The 14,548-nt window shown below is 27.6% G+C and overlaps 1 protein-coding gene across 2 annotated transcripts in view; it reads right to left on the reverse strand.

Moving 5' to 3' along the window:
* The window catches only part of LOC123306035 (ABC transporter G family member 23), a 129,207-nt gene extending 122,384 nt beyond the window's left edge, over positions 1-6,823 (reverse strand). For both annotated transcript variants that reach the window (XM_044887899.1, XM_044887900.1), the window contains exon 1: positions 6,744-6,823. In XM_044887899.1, coding sequence (XP_044743834.1) covers positions 6,744-6,808 — 65 coding nt within the window. In that variant the 5' untranslated portion in view covers positions 6,809-6,823. The remainder of the gene's footprint in view (positions 1-6,743) is intronic.
* Between the last annotated feature and the right edge of the window lie 7,725 nt (positions 6,824-14,548).

The raw sequence follows: 14,548 nt of genomic DNA on the forward strand, positions 1-14,548 counted from the left end.
TTGATTTTTGCCAAGAACTTGCCGTATTAAAAAGGTTGTAAGAGAAATTTAAAAAAAAATCAAGTGCATTTGACCAGTTATAACATCTGTGCAATCATGACTTGCAAGAAGCGTTTCCTAATGTTAGTTTAGCTTGAAGAATATTCTACCTACAAATTACCATCTGCAAGTTGTGAGCGAAGCCATTATCAAGTTCTGACCCTGGTTGAAAAAACGTAGAACCGGATCTATTTTATAATTTTATCCTTGTTATTGTGGTAAATGATAGAAGTATTATACTCAAGATACTCAAAATTTACAAATTTTCCTATTTTATATATGGAAATTAAAATAGTCTTCTTTACATCTTACACTGCGCGAGTAGCCTCTTTTCTAAATTCTGACGGAAAACTATGCATAGACATTGTTTATGAAAATTACCCATTGCGTAGCTTGAGCCGTGGTTATAAGCTTGTAGGGTCATAAAAACGATGTCAATGTCTTAAACCTCCTCGGGTTTTGTTAGCTCGCAAGTCGAAGCTATTAAATTACATATTTTTATGATTTTGCGTCTAAAGTATATACACAACGTGTTTTGGTAGTTTTTGATTACAATGGGCATTTTCGTTCGTTACTCCAAAATTATATGCAATTATTATTAATTAATAACATAATTTTTATATGCAATGTAAGTACATAGTCTGCCATCTATTGATTTGTTCACATAATAAATATTGTATTTAATTATTTTCATTTTATTTTTACTTTTTATTTAAATAATTTTTTTTTTTAACATAAGCTATTAATTTTGTTGAAAATTGTTTTAAATATTAACTACAAACCTTATATTTTAAATATACAATAAATAGTAGTCTTCGAAAGGTAGATATTTCTATTCCTTGGAAAAAGAAAATAAGTTTTTTTTTTTTTTCAACTAAATGTGTAGATATTTAAAATTTCAGCTGACTCAAAATTCAATTACAACACTTGCCTTAAGTTGGTTTAAATTATTGTGTTAGGCGTCAGTTTCTTAATTCATACAATCATTTATGGGAAAAATATTACACCCAAATACAATTTCAAACAAAAACTAAGAGTTAACCAATAATTTGTAAAATTCAGAAACAAAATTTATGAAAAATAATTAAATCAAATAATCCTAAATGGTTTAAAAATAATTAAAAATTTTAAATATCCGAGAAATAAAAACTATCAAAAATAATATTAAAAATTCTAAAAAATTAAAAATCGAAAAGAAACTATTAATATTAATTTATATATTATTAAATAATTCAAAAAATGAATAAAACATTTTTAATATATTTATTATAGGTACACATATATTATATATTATGACATTGATTATAAAATTTTTCAAAAAATAAGAATATATAAAATTTATACTTTTATAATAAAATATTATGGTCATTGTATTAAAAACATGTAAATGTATACCTACTATGAAGATATTTTTAAAATAATCGACATATATAACAACTTACCCTACTTACGGTATGTTACAGAAATTTTGATATAATAAATATAATGTTGAATGCAGTAGAGTTGTTATTCCAGCATTAAGTAAATAATCGAGTAAATAAATCGAAATAATATTAAAGAGCATAAAAATTGTAAAACAATTAATTTCTCAAAATTGTTTCCCTGGTAGGGACCATGCTTGCTTGATAGGGGCAATCCATTAATTACGCCACACAAATTTTATAATTTTTTGTCACCCCCTTCTTTGTCTCAGATGGTCAGAAGCCCCGTCTTCATAGTGTGATGTCACAAATTGGTCAATTTAATTTTTAGATCTAATTTAATTAAAATAGCAGTTTCAAAATTTTTTATTTTCATTCCAAATATTCTTAATAAAAATAACATAAAATCAAATGGTCATTGGCACTTGTCGATTGTCTCACAGACAACTGACGTGCGGAATGATGGGACAGCGAGTATTTTCACTCGCCGACGGCTTAACCCTACATAAACCTTATAAATACTAATATTTTTAAGTTGTTTGTTTACGCGTTCCGCGTTTTAACTTTTTAGTTTTTGACATGTGATTGTCACCTGTCACACAATATCATTTTTCATTGACCCCCTCTCCTTCCCTTAACGTGTAGCGTTATTTATTTATCATATAATAACTGTTGATAGTGTAATAATTTTCTCTCGGACTTCCAAAAAACAGCTAGGTATGTTAACAGTGTGTTTTGCTTGACTGTGCTCAAAGTTTTTGTTGTTGGAGCTCAGTTTTTCAAGCTTAGCTTTAGTTTTTTCAAACGAACGATCGGGTAAAAGAAAAGAGGGTTTCTAAAGAGTCTTGATCTTCGCGTGCTGGATGTTTTAAATGTACTTAGACTTTCTTCAAAGTTTAAGTTTTTGGAACTAGTACTTCTTAATCATCTTCAATTAACTGTTTATATTTAGCCTATGCTTTTCAATAAGAGTCAAAAAAACAATATCTTACTAAACCACTCTAAGCGTTACAGAAACATTAAATTTCGATGGATTTGGGTTGATAGAAGAGAGTTGCCTTGCTACTGCCATTTCAAAAGTACTACTTCTAGATTTTCCCTCCACATAGCCAAAGACAAAAATCCAGTATAAACCATATGAATAATATAGATTTTCTTTCTTACATAGAATACATTGCTGGAATTTTTGCACCCTCAAATCTACGCAGCACCTTTTCTAAATCACCACGATAATATTTCTTTGACTAAAGACTTGAATCTGCGATATTGTCATAAAAACTAAAATTTCCGAACATTTACCCTGAAACTCTCTGTATTATATGTATACGTATAATAATATATGGTGAAAGTTATGAATATTTAATGAAAAAATAAAAATGAATGAAAGTTATGTTATTGTTTTACATAAGAAGTGTGTTTTATTTTATTTATTACTTACTTTACTTACACTAACTTAACTTTTAAACTACTCATTTTAATTATTATATTTCATTCATTCAAGAAAAAATATAAATATCTATAGATAGGTAATCATTTATAGCAATTACAGCTAAGCAAGTTTATGATTGGTTATCGCCAATAAGTAGATGTAAATATTGGTCCAAAATATGCGACGATAATTTGTTTACATCCGATTGTTAATCTTTTTGTTATCTTGTATCTTTTCTCAGTCTGAAGATAAATGCGATAATGGCGAGAGGCGGATTAACAAACTTTGCATCCGTAGGCAATTTTAAAAATTAGACCCCCGTGTAGTAAAATTCTATCAATAAAGACCCTTTTTTAAAAACTGTAAAATCGCGTTGGTTTTTTTATTGGCAGTTCTTCGGCTCGAGCTATGGTTGTTAAATAAAAAATTAGATGAATAGATTCGTTCATAAACTGTTTTCCACTTACTGATAATGATTTGAGCCTTCGTTTCGGCATTTTACAAATAAACATCCGTATGAAAGTAAAACAAAACTAAAACTGAAGGTCATTGAGGCTCAAAATTAGTTAAGTGGGGAATTGGCGGGTAGAATAAGAATAAGTAAGTAAACAAACAAAACGATGTTATCTCAGTTCTCAGTTATTTAGGTAAATGCATATAAAATTCACTCGCTGCCTCAGCTGTAGAGGTAACTATGACGATAAACTTGAAAAAACGAATCCCAGATATAGAGGTTTGTCGTCCCACTAACAGAAGTAATTCAGTGCCAAAGTGTTGGGACCTCAGCATGAGTTCCAGTTATGGAGGTTTCTCTACTTATTCAGGTCCCATTTAACCAAGTTCTACGTTAAGTATATCGTTATTCCCATCTCTCAATGTTTTCAGTGTGAATACTCTAGGACTAACCCAGATTTCTAGAGCAATAACCTAGATAATATCGAACTAAAAATCTAGGTTACTCCCTAAAATCTCTCATGCCTAATAGAAAATCCATTAATAATATTTTTAAAATAAAAAATTAAATTATACAAAATGCTTTTACCATTCTATATTTATTAGTTTATCAATTAATAAATAAACAATTAAAGGTAAGCCAAAGGTAAACACATTTAGATAATTGAAAATTATAATTATGTCATAAAACCATTAATAGAAAACGGAAATACCATCGTCCATATTTAATGTTTCGAAAAACTAAATATAGGTAAACATTAAAAAAAATAAATTTTTGTTTATCTATATGTACAATTTATTAATCAATAAATTATTAATAATTTATTAAAAAGTTATCATAACATCAAATATCATAACCAAATAATCTGGATTGAAAAATCACATAGCCTCTATGTAGAGCATAGTGATGAAACGAATGTTGAATTGTGTTCATTCGCGAACGTGAATGTTAAACTTTCAAATGAAGCGCTCACAAATTCTAAAGCATTAACTTAATTAATCCTTATAAATTACTTCTCCAGCATGTTTTTTTCTATCCATACCTTATCTTCCTTATTCCTTTATCAAATTCCATGATTTACTCCTCATTTTCAAGGTTATCATGTTGGCATCTGACAAAAAATATACTCACGGACAAATAATAAATAATTTTAACGAAAAGAGATATATATATATATATATATATATCTAATTTTAAACGAGTTAAATAATAAGTGTATCAGGCAAACATGCTTCGAGTGTAACAGTTTTTAAGATGTTTTTTCCTAATCCTGAAGACAAACATAAATGGTGGAAACGCACATAAATAATGAATTACATTAGATCCTCCTATGTGATATGTATTTATTTGCGCTCCCACCATATTTATTTATCAAAACTATATGCGAGAACAGAGAGTTCCAATGCTTAAGCTTTCAGTCAGGTCGAAGGCTTGTCCAAGAGATAGTAGTAAAGTTTGTGTTTTTAGCGGGTGGGCTAAGGGATGGGCGAGTTGCGAGGTGGCTTAAAGGGTTGGGCAGGCTGAATCAATAGTTACAATTAGATGAATTCTAGGTGAAGTTCACCGGGTCATCAGGCTGTTTTATAAATCTTACTCAACATAAATAATTTGTTATTGGTGAGTTAGTTTTTATATCATATTCCCGTTGAATTTTGTTTACTCGAGATATGAAAATGACTGTAAAGTGTACAGAGGTATAGAGGTAAAAATTAATTTTCCATTTTAGAAAATATACAATATCTATGTATTTAATAATTTTTGTGTGATATCAAATGGTTTTAATCTAGGCCATTTATTTATTAAATTATAGTTGTAGGTTATTATTATTTATTTGAAAATAATAAAAATATGGCTGCTTCTTCATTGGAACATTTTACAAAATTATTATTAAGGCCAGTAATATGATTGACATCTATTATTATTTTAAAAGACTGTTTTAAGATAAGCATTTATTTATACTTATATTGGGAAAATCATTTTGCTAGGCAACAATCGAAGGATTATGAAATATAACTATGATAATCGGCTTAAACTGGGTTTCAGTAGGCGTTGAATAAATAGATAGATAGTAAGAAGCCATAGTAATTTGCAACAAAACTGTTCAAATATATGAATGAACTTAGTTGTCATTCATAAGGGTCTAGACCATGATCATAAAGATCAAACAGTCACATGGTATTAAGCTGCATTTAAATTTAGTGTAGAACATTTAAATTTAGTGTTGCAACTGAATTGATTATTTTTTGTCCTTATCATACAATAAAAATCTCGATTTTCAACCTGAAGATTTTTGTATATAATCTCTTATTTTTATTTACCCAATTGTATCACTACTTAAACTTTTCACCATATTTATCATGATTAAGGAGTAATACTGCACTTTATCAATCTATACATTAATGAAAAAAGGATTTTACCAAGTTTAAAATGTGCTGTTTAAAAGTCTGCAGCTAAATTCATTCAAAATTCTTGGTGTCTTTGGCACTTTTTTCGTTTTATATGATAGAAAATAAAATGCGTATATTAATGCATTTTTACCATAAAAACGGCAATTTCAATTATTGTACGCAATAGTTTTTATCTGCGCTTCCATCAAAGTATATCATATGTATACCATTGCCAAAAATAGAAAATGATCAAATAGCTCTTTTAATGAAGGTCAAAAATGGAAATTTCAATGTCATACTAAATTACGTTAAATTGATTAAATAATATCCAACCAAAAAAATTTTATTCATGATACCAAAAAGGTATTCGATGCATTCGACTTTTTTACATTTTGATACGATATTTTGATTGAATTTTATAAAAAAGTTAATAAAATTATTTAATAAAACTTTTAAAGTGTTACATTTATATTAGTATCAAAATCAGGTCATCGAAGATTTTTTAAAAATATTTTCTTAAAATTGTTTTTTATACAATTTCAACTATTCATTAATAACCCCCTTAAGAATATAGGTTTGTTAATTACATTATAACAACTATAAAAATCATAAACTCCAATACACATGAGTTAACTTAAAATTACAAAAATTTCATTAAAACAAATTAAATAAGTGTCACATTGTTTAATCACAATTTAAAGTAATTTAAAACTTTTCCTCAGTAATTAAACTTCATTTAAAAAAAATTATTATAAATTAAATTAATTAAATAAAATATAATATATTCAATATGGAAGTTTTTGTAATTAATGGAATTTTATGAGCTTTATTGCTAAATATAAATGAATAATTATATAGGAAATGAATTAAAATTATATTTAATAGGTGATAAAAAGTTTTTAATAAAATTAATCTAGTTAGCAGGGGGGCACGGCTCTTAACATCTTAAGTCAACTTTTATTTGATTTATCAAAGTGACGTAATGAAAACATATATATTTATTATGTACTTACTTTGCATTTCGATCACTCCAACTAAATAGTGGGGGCTCGTCTGGTGTTATCGGACCTACTGACATGATAATTTACAAAACAAAAAAATAATAATATACACACACAAACAAATTTGTCCGACACTTCGTCATTCACTCAAAAACAACAAAAAATTTTTATTCACTTTTAAGAAATATAAGACATTGTTTCGTCTGTCTGCTGTGTACATAAAAATTTCTAATTTTATATTTAACCAAATTAATAATAACAGAGTTGAATTGAGCTGTTTGTACCTTGCAAACTTTCACTTGACAGCAGAGAAATATGTCGTAATATTTATATTTTTTTTTAATAAACCAATTGACTGGAGAAGAAATTATTTTAAATATTTTATTTTTTCAATATTTAAGAAAAAAATTCACACTATTTGAAATAACTTTGCCACAAAAATTCGAAAAAAATTCAACAAATTTAATGTTAAAAAATTTTTAAAACAAATGAATAACTAACTTTATATTAAAAGTCAAATATTCAAAACTTTTTAAAGTCTTTTAAATTTCTTCTTAAAATAAAAATAAATAAATTTTTAACTTAATAATGTGAAAGAGTTAATAAAATGTTGGAAAGTGATTATTATTTATTGTAAAGTTAAAATAAAAACCACCTTTCTTCTTTACAGAGATAGGTGTACACCTTTCCATTTGCATTTGTTGAAAGAATGTTTACCGTTTTGTTAAAATACGTAACTACATGGCTTTTAGATGTAAGTGTGATGGTCTCTGCGGATCTACTTCTGTAAAAATTAACTTACTTGACATGTTAGTGAAAACATTTATTAAAATATAAGCAACGCAATACTATATTGAGGTATAATTATTAACGGTCGTCATAGCAACGAAGTTGGCGTTTGATCAAAACAATTGACTTAATTTATGCGTGAAAATTCGTTATTTTTATCGTTACGTCTTTATCGTTATAGCTCAAAAGCTTACTTCAATTACATGATTAAAACAGTTATAGCGTGACAAGTATACCTCGATATTTTTGAAATTTTATAGCGCATATTTTGAATAATGTACGAGGAAAATCTGGAATTGAGAATCATTTAATTTCAGCCCTTGTAGTTTAGCGATTATAAGAAAATCTGAGATAAATAATATTAGGGAACCAGTGGTGGATTACCCATAAAATCAAAGCCGATGAATCAGTCGAAGATATTACTTCTTTATTATTTTTGAAAACAATAGAATAACGAGATTTGAGCTTGCCAACAGGAAGATAATTTGCATCAACAGCAAACCAATTAAGCTACCTTTTTCTCTAAAACTGCCACTTTTATCGTTATATAAGAGCAATTCATAGAGTTAAACATATTGTGTATTTGAGAACTAATGTTTTGCCAGATAGTTCTACAGTAAAATTTTTACAAAATCTTACTAGGGACTATATGAAACACAATTTTCCCTAAGAAGGAAAGTAACTGCCATCAGTTAAACAAAAAGAACAGGAAACCCGATCAATGCTTAAAAGAAAGACGTATAAAACTTTAAAAGAATTTTTGGATCAGCCAAAGAAGAGGGGGTAGTGATTTAGCAATCTTGAATTGAAGAATTGTTAGAAACGCATTACGACCTTTTAAAACGATTATTATTGAGTATTGCTTTTTTTCTATTGAGTCCTGAAGAGGATATATTTTAACAAAATTAATATTGCCATTTTGATCTTTAGTGTTATTGTGCCTTCTTTAATTGCGGATCATGGACGGAACCTAAAACAAATACTTAAAGTTACTTGACATTCATCGCAACCTTCGCAAATTCATTATGTGTATTGGGATATTAAATTTAAAGACAAGGCCAAAATTTTGATAAGAAAATAAGAAGATTCAGATGTCGACGGAAGGTGATAAATGAAAGATTATAGGTCAAGAACCCAATTGTGTAAAGAAAAAACTATCGATTATCTTAAACAAATTAAAAATTTGAATTTCGATAACGGTTTATTTATAGATTCAATGTAAATTTTTGCATTAGATTTAGATTACAATGTTAACCAATCACAGCTACCTAAAAGACTTACAAATGCAATATTGTCTAAAAATATATCAATGTTTAATGAACATGTATATAACATTGTATGAACATGTTCAAGAACACGGGACTGAATCAACTTTTTTAGAGAAACAGCTAAGAACTGCATATTTATGAAAATTGCACAATATTGTATTAAATCAGTCAAAAATCACATGAAAGTTGGATAAAAACGAGACTAAAAGCCTGTTGAAAAAGAAATGACACTCTTTTCTTGGTCTATAATCTTCATTTTTTCATAATCTATACTTTCTCTCAGGTATCAGTTTCAAGCAGCTCTTAAATCCTTCATCTCAGTCTATCTAACCTCAAAGGTAGCACAAGACTGCCGTATGTCCTTAAATGAGCTGGCGGAACAAATAAATATAAATCTGGTATGGGTACCGGGACAGAGAGACATTCCAGGAAATTGTGAAACTGACGAGCTTGCGAACATCAATAGGCATCCAGGAGTTCCATTCCCGAACTGCAAGCTGCTCCTTAAAGAGGATTACTTAAAAAGGGTCAATCTTAGCTGTAGGGAGGAACGTACTTGTGGTACTACAAGGCTGATATAGTCTGAGTACAAATGTAAGCGCTTCGAAGATCTTATATCGCTTCCAAGGGCCTCTATTAGCAGGGTTGTTGCAGTTATTACAGAACACTGGTTGTCACACTTGTTACGGTTATTATAGGACAGTGTATCACGACTATTGCAGGAACTGTCACAGTGGAGAGCAGGAGGAGACAATGTCTCATATTCTCTATCACTGTCCGGATCTTGCCATAAAGAGGTGTACGTACCTGAGCCAGCCTCTTTTTGACGACCTCTCCAACCTAAAGTCCGCCGACCTCAAAGCACCCTTCTGCGCAAAATATACAAACAACAAAGATGTCCTTCTTTTTGGAAACTATCCTTTTAATTTAAGGAGTTATGATACCATAAACAGTTTCCCAATATATATGTCGCAGCCAACTAGCTTAATTAGACGTTCATTTTTATAAACAGCAGCGTTCAACTAGAGGCCAGGAAGATATACAGGCTTCAATCAAACAATTAGGCAAATGATTTTGATCGATAACCCTTAACTACTTGCCTAGCTTCATCATTTAAATTTAGTTACACTTTCGACCACCTGTGATATTTCCTATTACAGTTTGTCAACTCAGGTATCAGAATTTTTGAATAGAAAAGTGGACAAAGAACGCTGAAACATATATCAACATTAATTTATAAAGTTAAATCAATTTCTTTAAAATAATGACGCATTTTAAAATTGATATTTGCAAATTTTGATCAATGATTAGGAATGTACAACAAAAAAGTTTAAAATGTTATCTGAAGGAAATAAGTATTTTAAAACATTCAGAAATTAAGAAAATTTTGAAGCTTTCGGTCTTTTATTTCCAAATCTATATTTTTTCCGATTACCGTCTCCGACATCGAGTTTTTACACTTCTACAATGAATGGTTTCAAATTTTTGGTGGGTTAAAATATAATTTTTGAATTTTTAGTTAACCAATTTCCACGTCAACGCTTATCCTTCTCTATTTCAAAAATAAAAAGTTAAAACTATATTTTTTTTAGTTCAGAAAATTTCTTAAAAAATTTCGAAAATTTACATAAAATTCAGGTTTTTTTTTCAAATTATTTAAGGAAAACAAAATATTGGAATTTTTTTAAATAATTTTGCAAAATTAAAATTAAATAATGTTAAACTATAAATAAACACTACCATTGATAAAAAATAAGTTAAAAATAAAACAACAATTATAAATGGCATAAAATTCTAGTTTCAATAAAAATTTTGTATGAATGAATTTTGCTTGCGGTTTAAGATTATTAAACCTAGTAACATAAATTTAATAAACAAAAAAAATATTATATTAAATCGAAATAAAATTTTTAATATGCACATGCGTTAATTATATGATAATGCAAATTACAGTAATAATTATTAAACACTATTTTTTTAATAAATAAATAAATAAAAACTTTTTAGTATCTAGTTTTATAAAACTGAAAATGTAAACTGGTAATAACTCAATTAATTTATTTAACATTTTGACCCGAATATAAATATTCAAATCATTTTATATAATTGTGAAATTAATGTGATTAAATAAACTTTTAAGTCTAGATTTTACACACACAAAATGTTATGATTTATTATTTGTTTTGAATTTGTTATTTAAATTCGGGATTATCAAAAATTTATTTAAAAAAATTGCCTTGAAATTTGTATCGTGATATTTTTTGCATTCATTTCTGTATTAATTTATTATAATTTATAACATTGAATGAGCACATGGCAAGGGCATAAAAGTTTAATTTTGTATTTTTAAACATTCATTTGTAGAATAAGTCTATTGAACTCATGAATCATGAAAAAAAATCAAATGGCATAGATATGAAAACGATTTCTTCAACTATTTCAATTACTGCAAATTTAAATCTGCAATAAGAAAATAACGCCCCGATTGATAAATTACAACACTCTAAACACTACTAAATTACGAAATGTGATAGCTTGCATTTCAAATTATATAACCGTCAAATATTTCGAGTTTTTTCATCCAAGTTGGTACCAATATTCTTTATTTTGTTTAAAAATATATTTCTCGAGACCAACACCTCGCTCAAAGCTCTTTCCTATGCATATGTTGTTGCTTACGTCAAATTTCACCAGCCAAAACAAAAGACAAATAATATTCTTGTTAGAATATTTTCACTTAAGCTTTAAGGCAGTATTCTGCTCTAGAAATTTGAAGAAATTGATTTTTTTCTTCTTCATATTTTAAAGGTTAGACCCTTAAGAATACGTCTTTAAACGGATTTTTTTTTAATTCAAATTTTTTTCGAAGATAAAGCGATGTTAACGTAGTTCGAATTGGCCGCTCTGTACTGCGAGATTCTGCAGTTCTGCTACTTCAAAAGAAGACAAAATACCTCGGTTAGCAGAAATAACTTCGCAAGGTATTGCACATGCAATAGAAGAAGGTCCAATGTGTGGACCTGGGATCGCCGATTAATCCAAAGTGACTATTGAGATTAATCCAAAGAAACTATATTTTTCGAGGTGGTTGGCATAAGTTCTACTTGACCGATTCCTTTTAAATTTGATGGGAAACTTCTTTATAAATCTCTCGATTGTCTGAACTTTGTATTTGCAAAAATTCAATTTTGAGCACTTATTTAGATTATCTCGTGATTTAAGTGCTTCTGCTGTTTTTTTAAAATTATTTCCTTTGATAATGCGATTAATTTTATAACTTTTAAAAAAGGTTATGGATGAACAATTAGTTCATTCTAACCTTCCCCTCGACTGTGCAGCTTCGTTGAACTAGAATTAAGAGATCTACCTAAAGAAATCTACTTACCTAAAAAAAGAAATTATATTTTTTCTAAAAAAAATTAAAATGTAAATTCTTTGAGATAAGAAGCTTTATTGAGTATATTTGAGGGTAATTCCAACGTAGGTTTATTTAATTAAAATTTTCCGGGAATAAGGAAAATTAATTAATATCTTGAAACAATAATAAGTATTCAAATTGTCTGTCTGTAATTAAGATTACAGACATTTTTGATTTATTATTCTACAATAAACTAAATATTTACATTAATAATTTTATAAACAAAATACATAAATCGATTCCAAAAAATCCAGTATTCATGTAACCTATTTCCAATACACAAAAAATAGTTTACTCTTTACAATCAGAAAAATTATTTATAAACATTCATTATTATAACATTAATACATATATAATTAATAAAGAATTTATAAAATTAATGACCCATAATTGGTTCTTTGATCCAATTGACCTACGTAAATCCAAACTCAATCTTGAGACTGGAATTAACTGGATTGTATAAAATTTTCTTGTTTAATTAACATTTATATTATTTGAGGTCAATAGTTTATACAAAATTCTAAAATTTATTTTCTGTTATCAAAATCATACTTTCTGTGAATGTTTCAAAATGTCCTCGTTCATTCTCCGATCAGAGAATCTTATAGAAAAAAAAAGTTTTGTATTACATAGCAATTTTTCCATTATCTATGCCTTTCTTTCTTTTTTCTTTGTCTGATATCAATTATTATAGAGTATGAATATTTTTTTATTATTAATCATTTTTTTATTTTTAAATGATTTAAAAAATAATGACAATCAAATAAGAGTTAGTGAATCATCAAAAATAGGCTCAAATATTCAAAAATGTAATTCCTTATTAACCGACGTTTCATTCACATTTAAAAACTTTTTCATATCTTTTATATATGTCAAATAGCAAGACTACATGCAAATCATTGTTTAAGAGACCCTTGAAGAAGTTCTAATAAATACACGAAACGGTAGTGAAATTATTATAAAAGTGGGGTAATGATTTTCCACGTATGTGATATAATTTTCGAATTTCTGAAAATAAATACTAGATTTTGATGACGTTAACGAAGCAAAACAACAAAACATGTACAAAAGTACTTATTTTGGAAAACATTTTACAAAAATGCGTAAATTTTTTTGACGTAGTAAGTCAAAAAATCGTCATTGTATTCAAAGAAAATACTACGCCAAAACGCTACGTTTTAAAAAGAAATTTAATTGAAAATATTATTCAAACTTTAAATACGTTTTTGAAATAATTTTCATTTGAAATAACAATAAAAATATTATTATAAATATTTACGCACAGAAAAAAAATCATACGATTTTTGGATAATTTTTGCATTATTCTTAAAACGCATTTGTCAAAACCATCATAAACGCATAAATTTAATTAAAATAATATTTATTATTTTATTTAATTTAATTTATTGACGTAATTTTATCAAATACATTGACTTTAAAAATATTTTTTGTTATTTAATTTTCAAAATATTTATAATTAATTTATTTTATTATGATTACTTTTTAAATTATTCCATAAGAATTATAATTATTTTTAAAAAATTCCATTAACTATGTTCGAATTATCTTTGTCTTAAATAGTGTTTTAAGATTGAGGAACGCGGTGCGTAGTTGCCATTAAAGAAGAGGAATCAATTTTCTTTAGTAAATCTATTCCCTTTGCTTTTTGTACCTAAATTCGCTAAGGGTATGACTAAGCTGATGGGTATGAGTAAGCTGATGAAATTACTAAAAATTATCGCACTAAATTGGATATTTGCGATTCTAATTTATCACCAGTTGCCTCGCATAAATTTCAATAGATTTAGGATAACTAAAATTGACAAGTGGACAGTTTTTTGGAATATATTTTTCTATAATTATAGCTTATGCGCTAAGACACCTTTTAACAATTTTATATGATTACTAGCTGTGAACTACTCGCTTCGTTGGGCAACTTCAATTTTAAATACAAAGATTATTATATTATAACCTTCACTTCGTATGCCGTCACTTACCCTCCTTTTGTTCACAATTTCGTTTAACCTCTAAAATTATCAGTGTTTCTCTACTATATTATGCATGTATTATACATAAAAACCTTCCTCTTTAATTACTCTATTAGAATCTATTAGAAAAAATCGCATCAAAATCTGTTGCCTAGTTTTACAGATCTAAGCATACATAGGGACATAGGGACAGACAGCGGGAAGTCTTTGTTTTCTACAATGTATTGATTGATATAGAAACAACCTAGCAACTTCTATACTGGCAAAATATCATAGCAATTTTACTGCACAGATTTAGATTTCCTTGTCCACTGCTGGATTATTGGAATTCGAATATTAAACACAGAGGCCCAA

Source organism: Chrysoperla carnea, chromosome 1 (assembly GCF_905475395.1).
Source record: "Chrysoperla carnea chromosome 1, inChrCarn1.1, whole genome shotgun sequence".
In the NCBI taxonomy this organism is placed as follows: Eukaryota; Metazoa; Arthropoda; class Insecta; order Neuroptera; family Chrysopidae; genus Chrysoperla; species Chrysoperla carnea.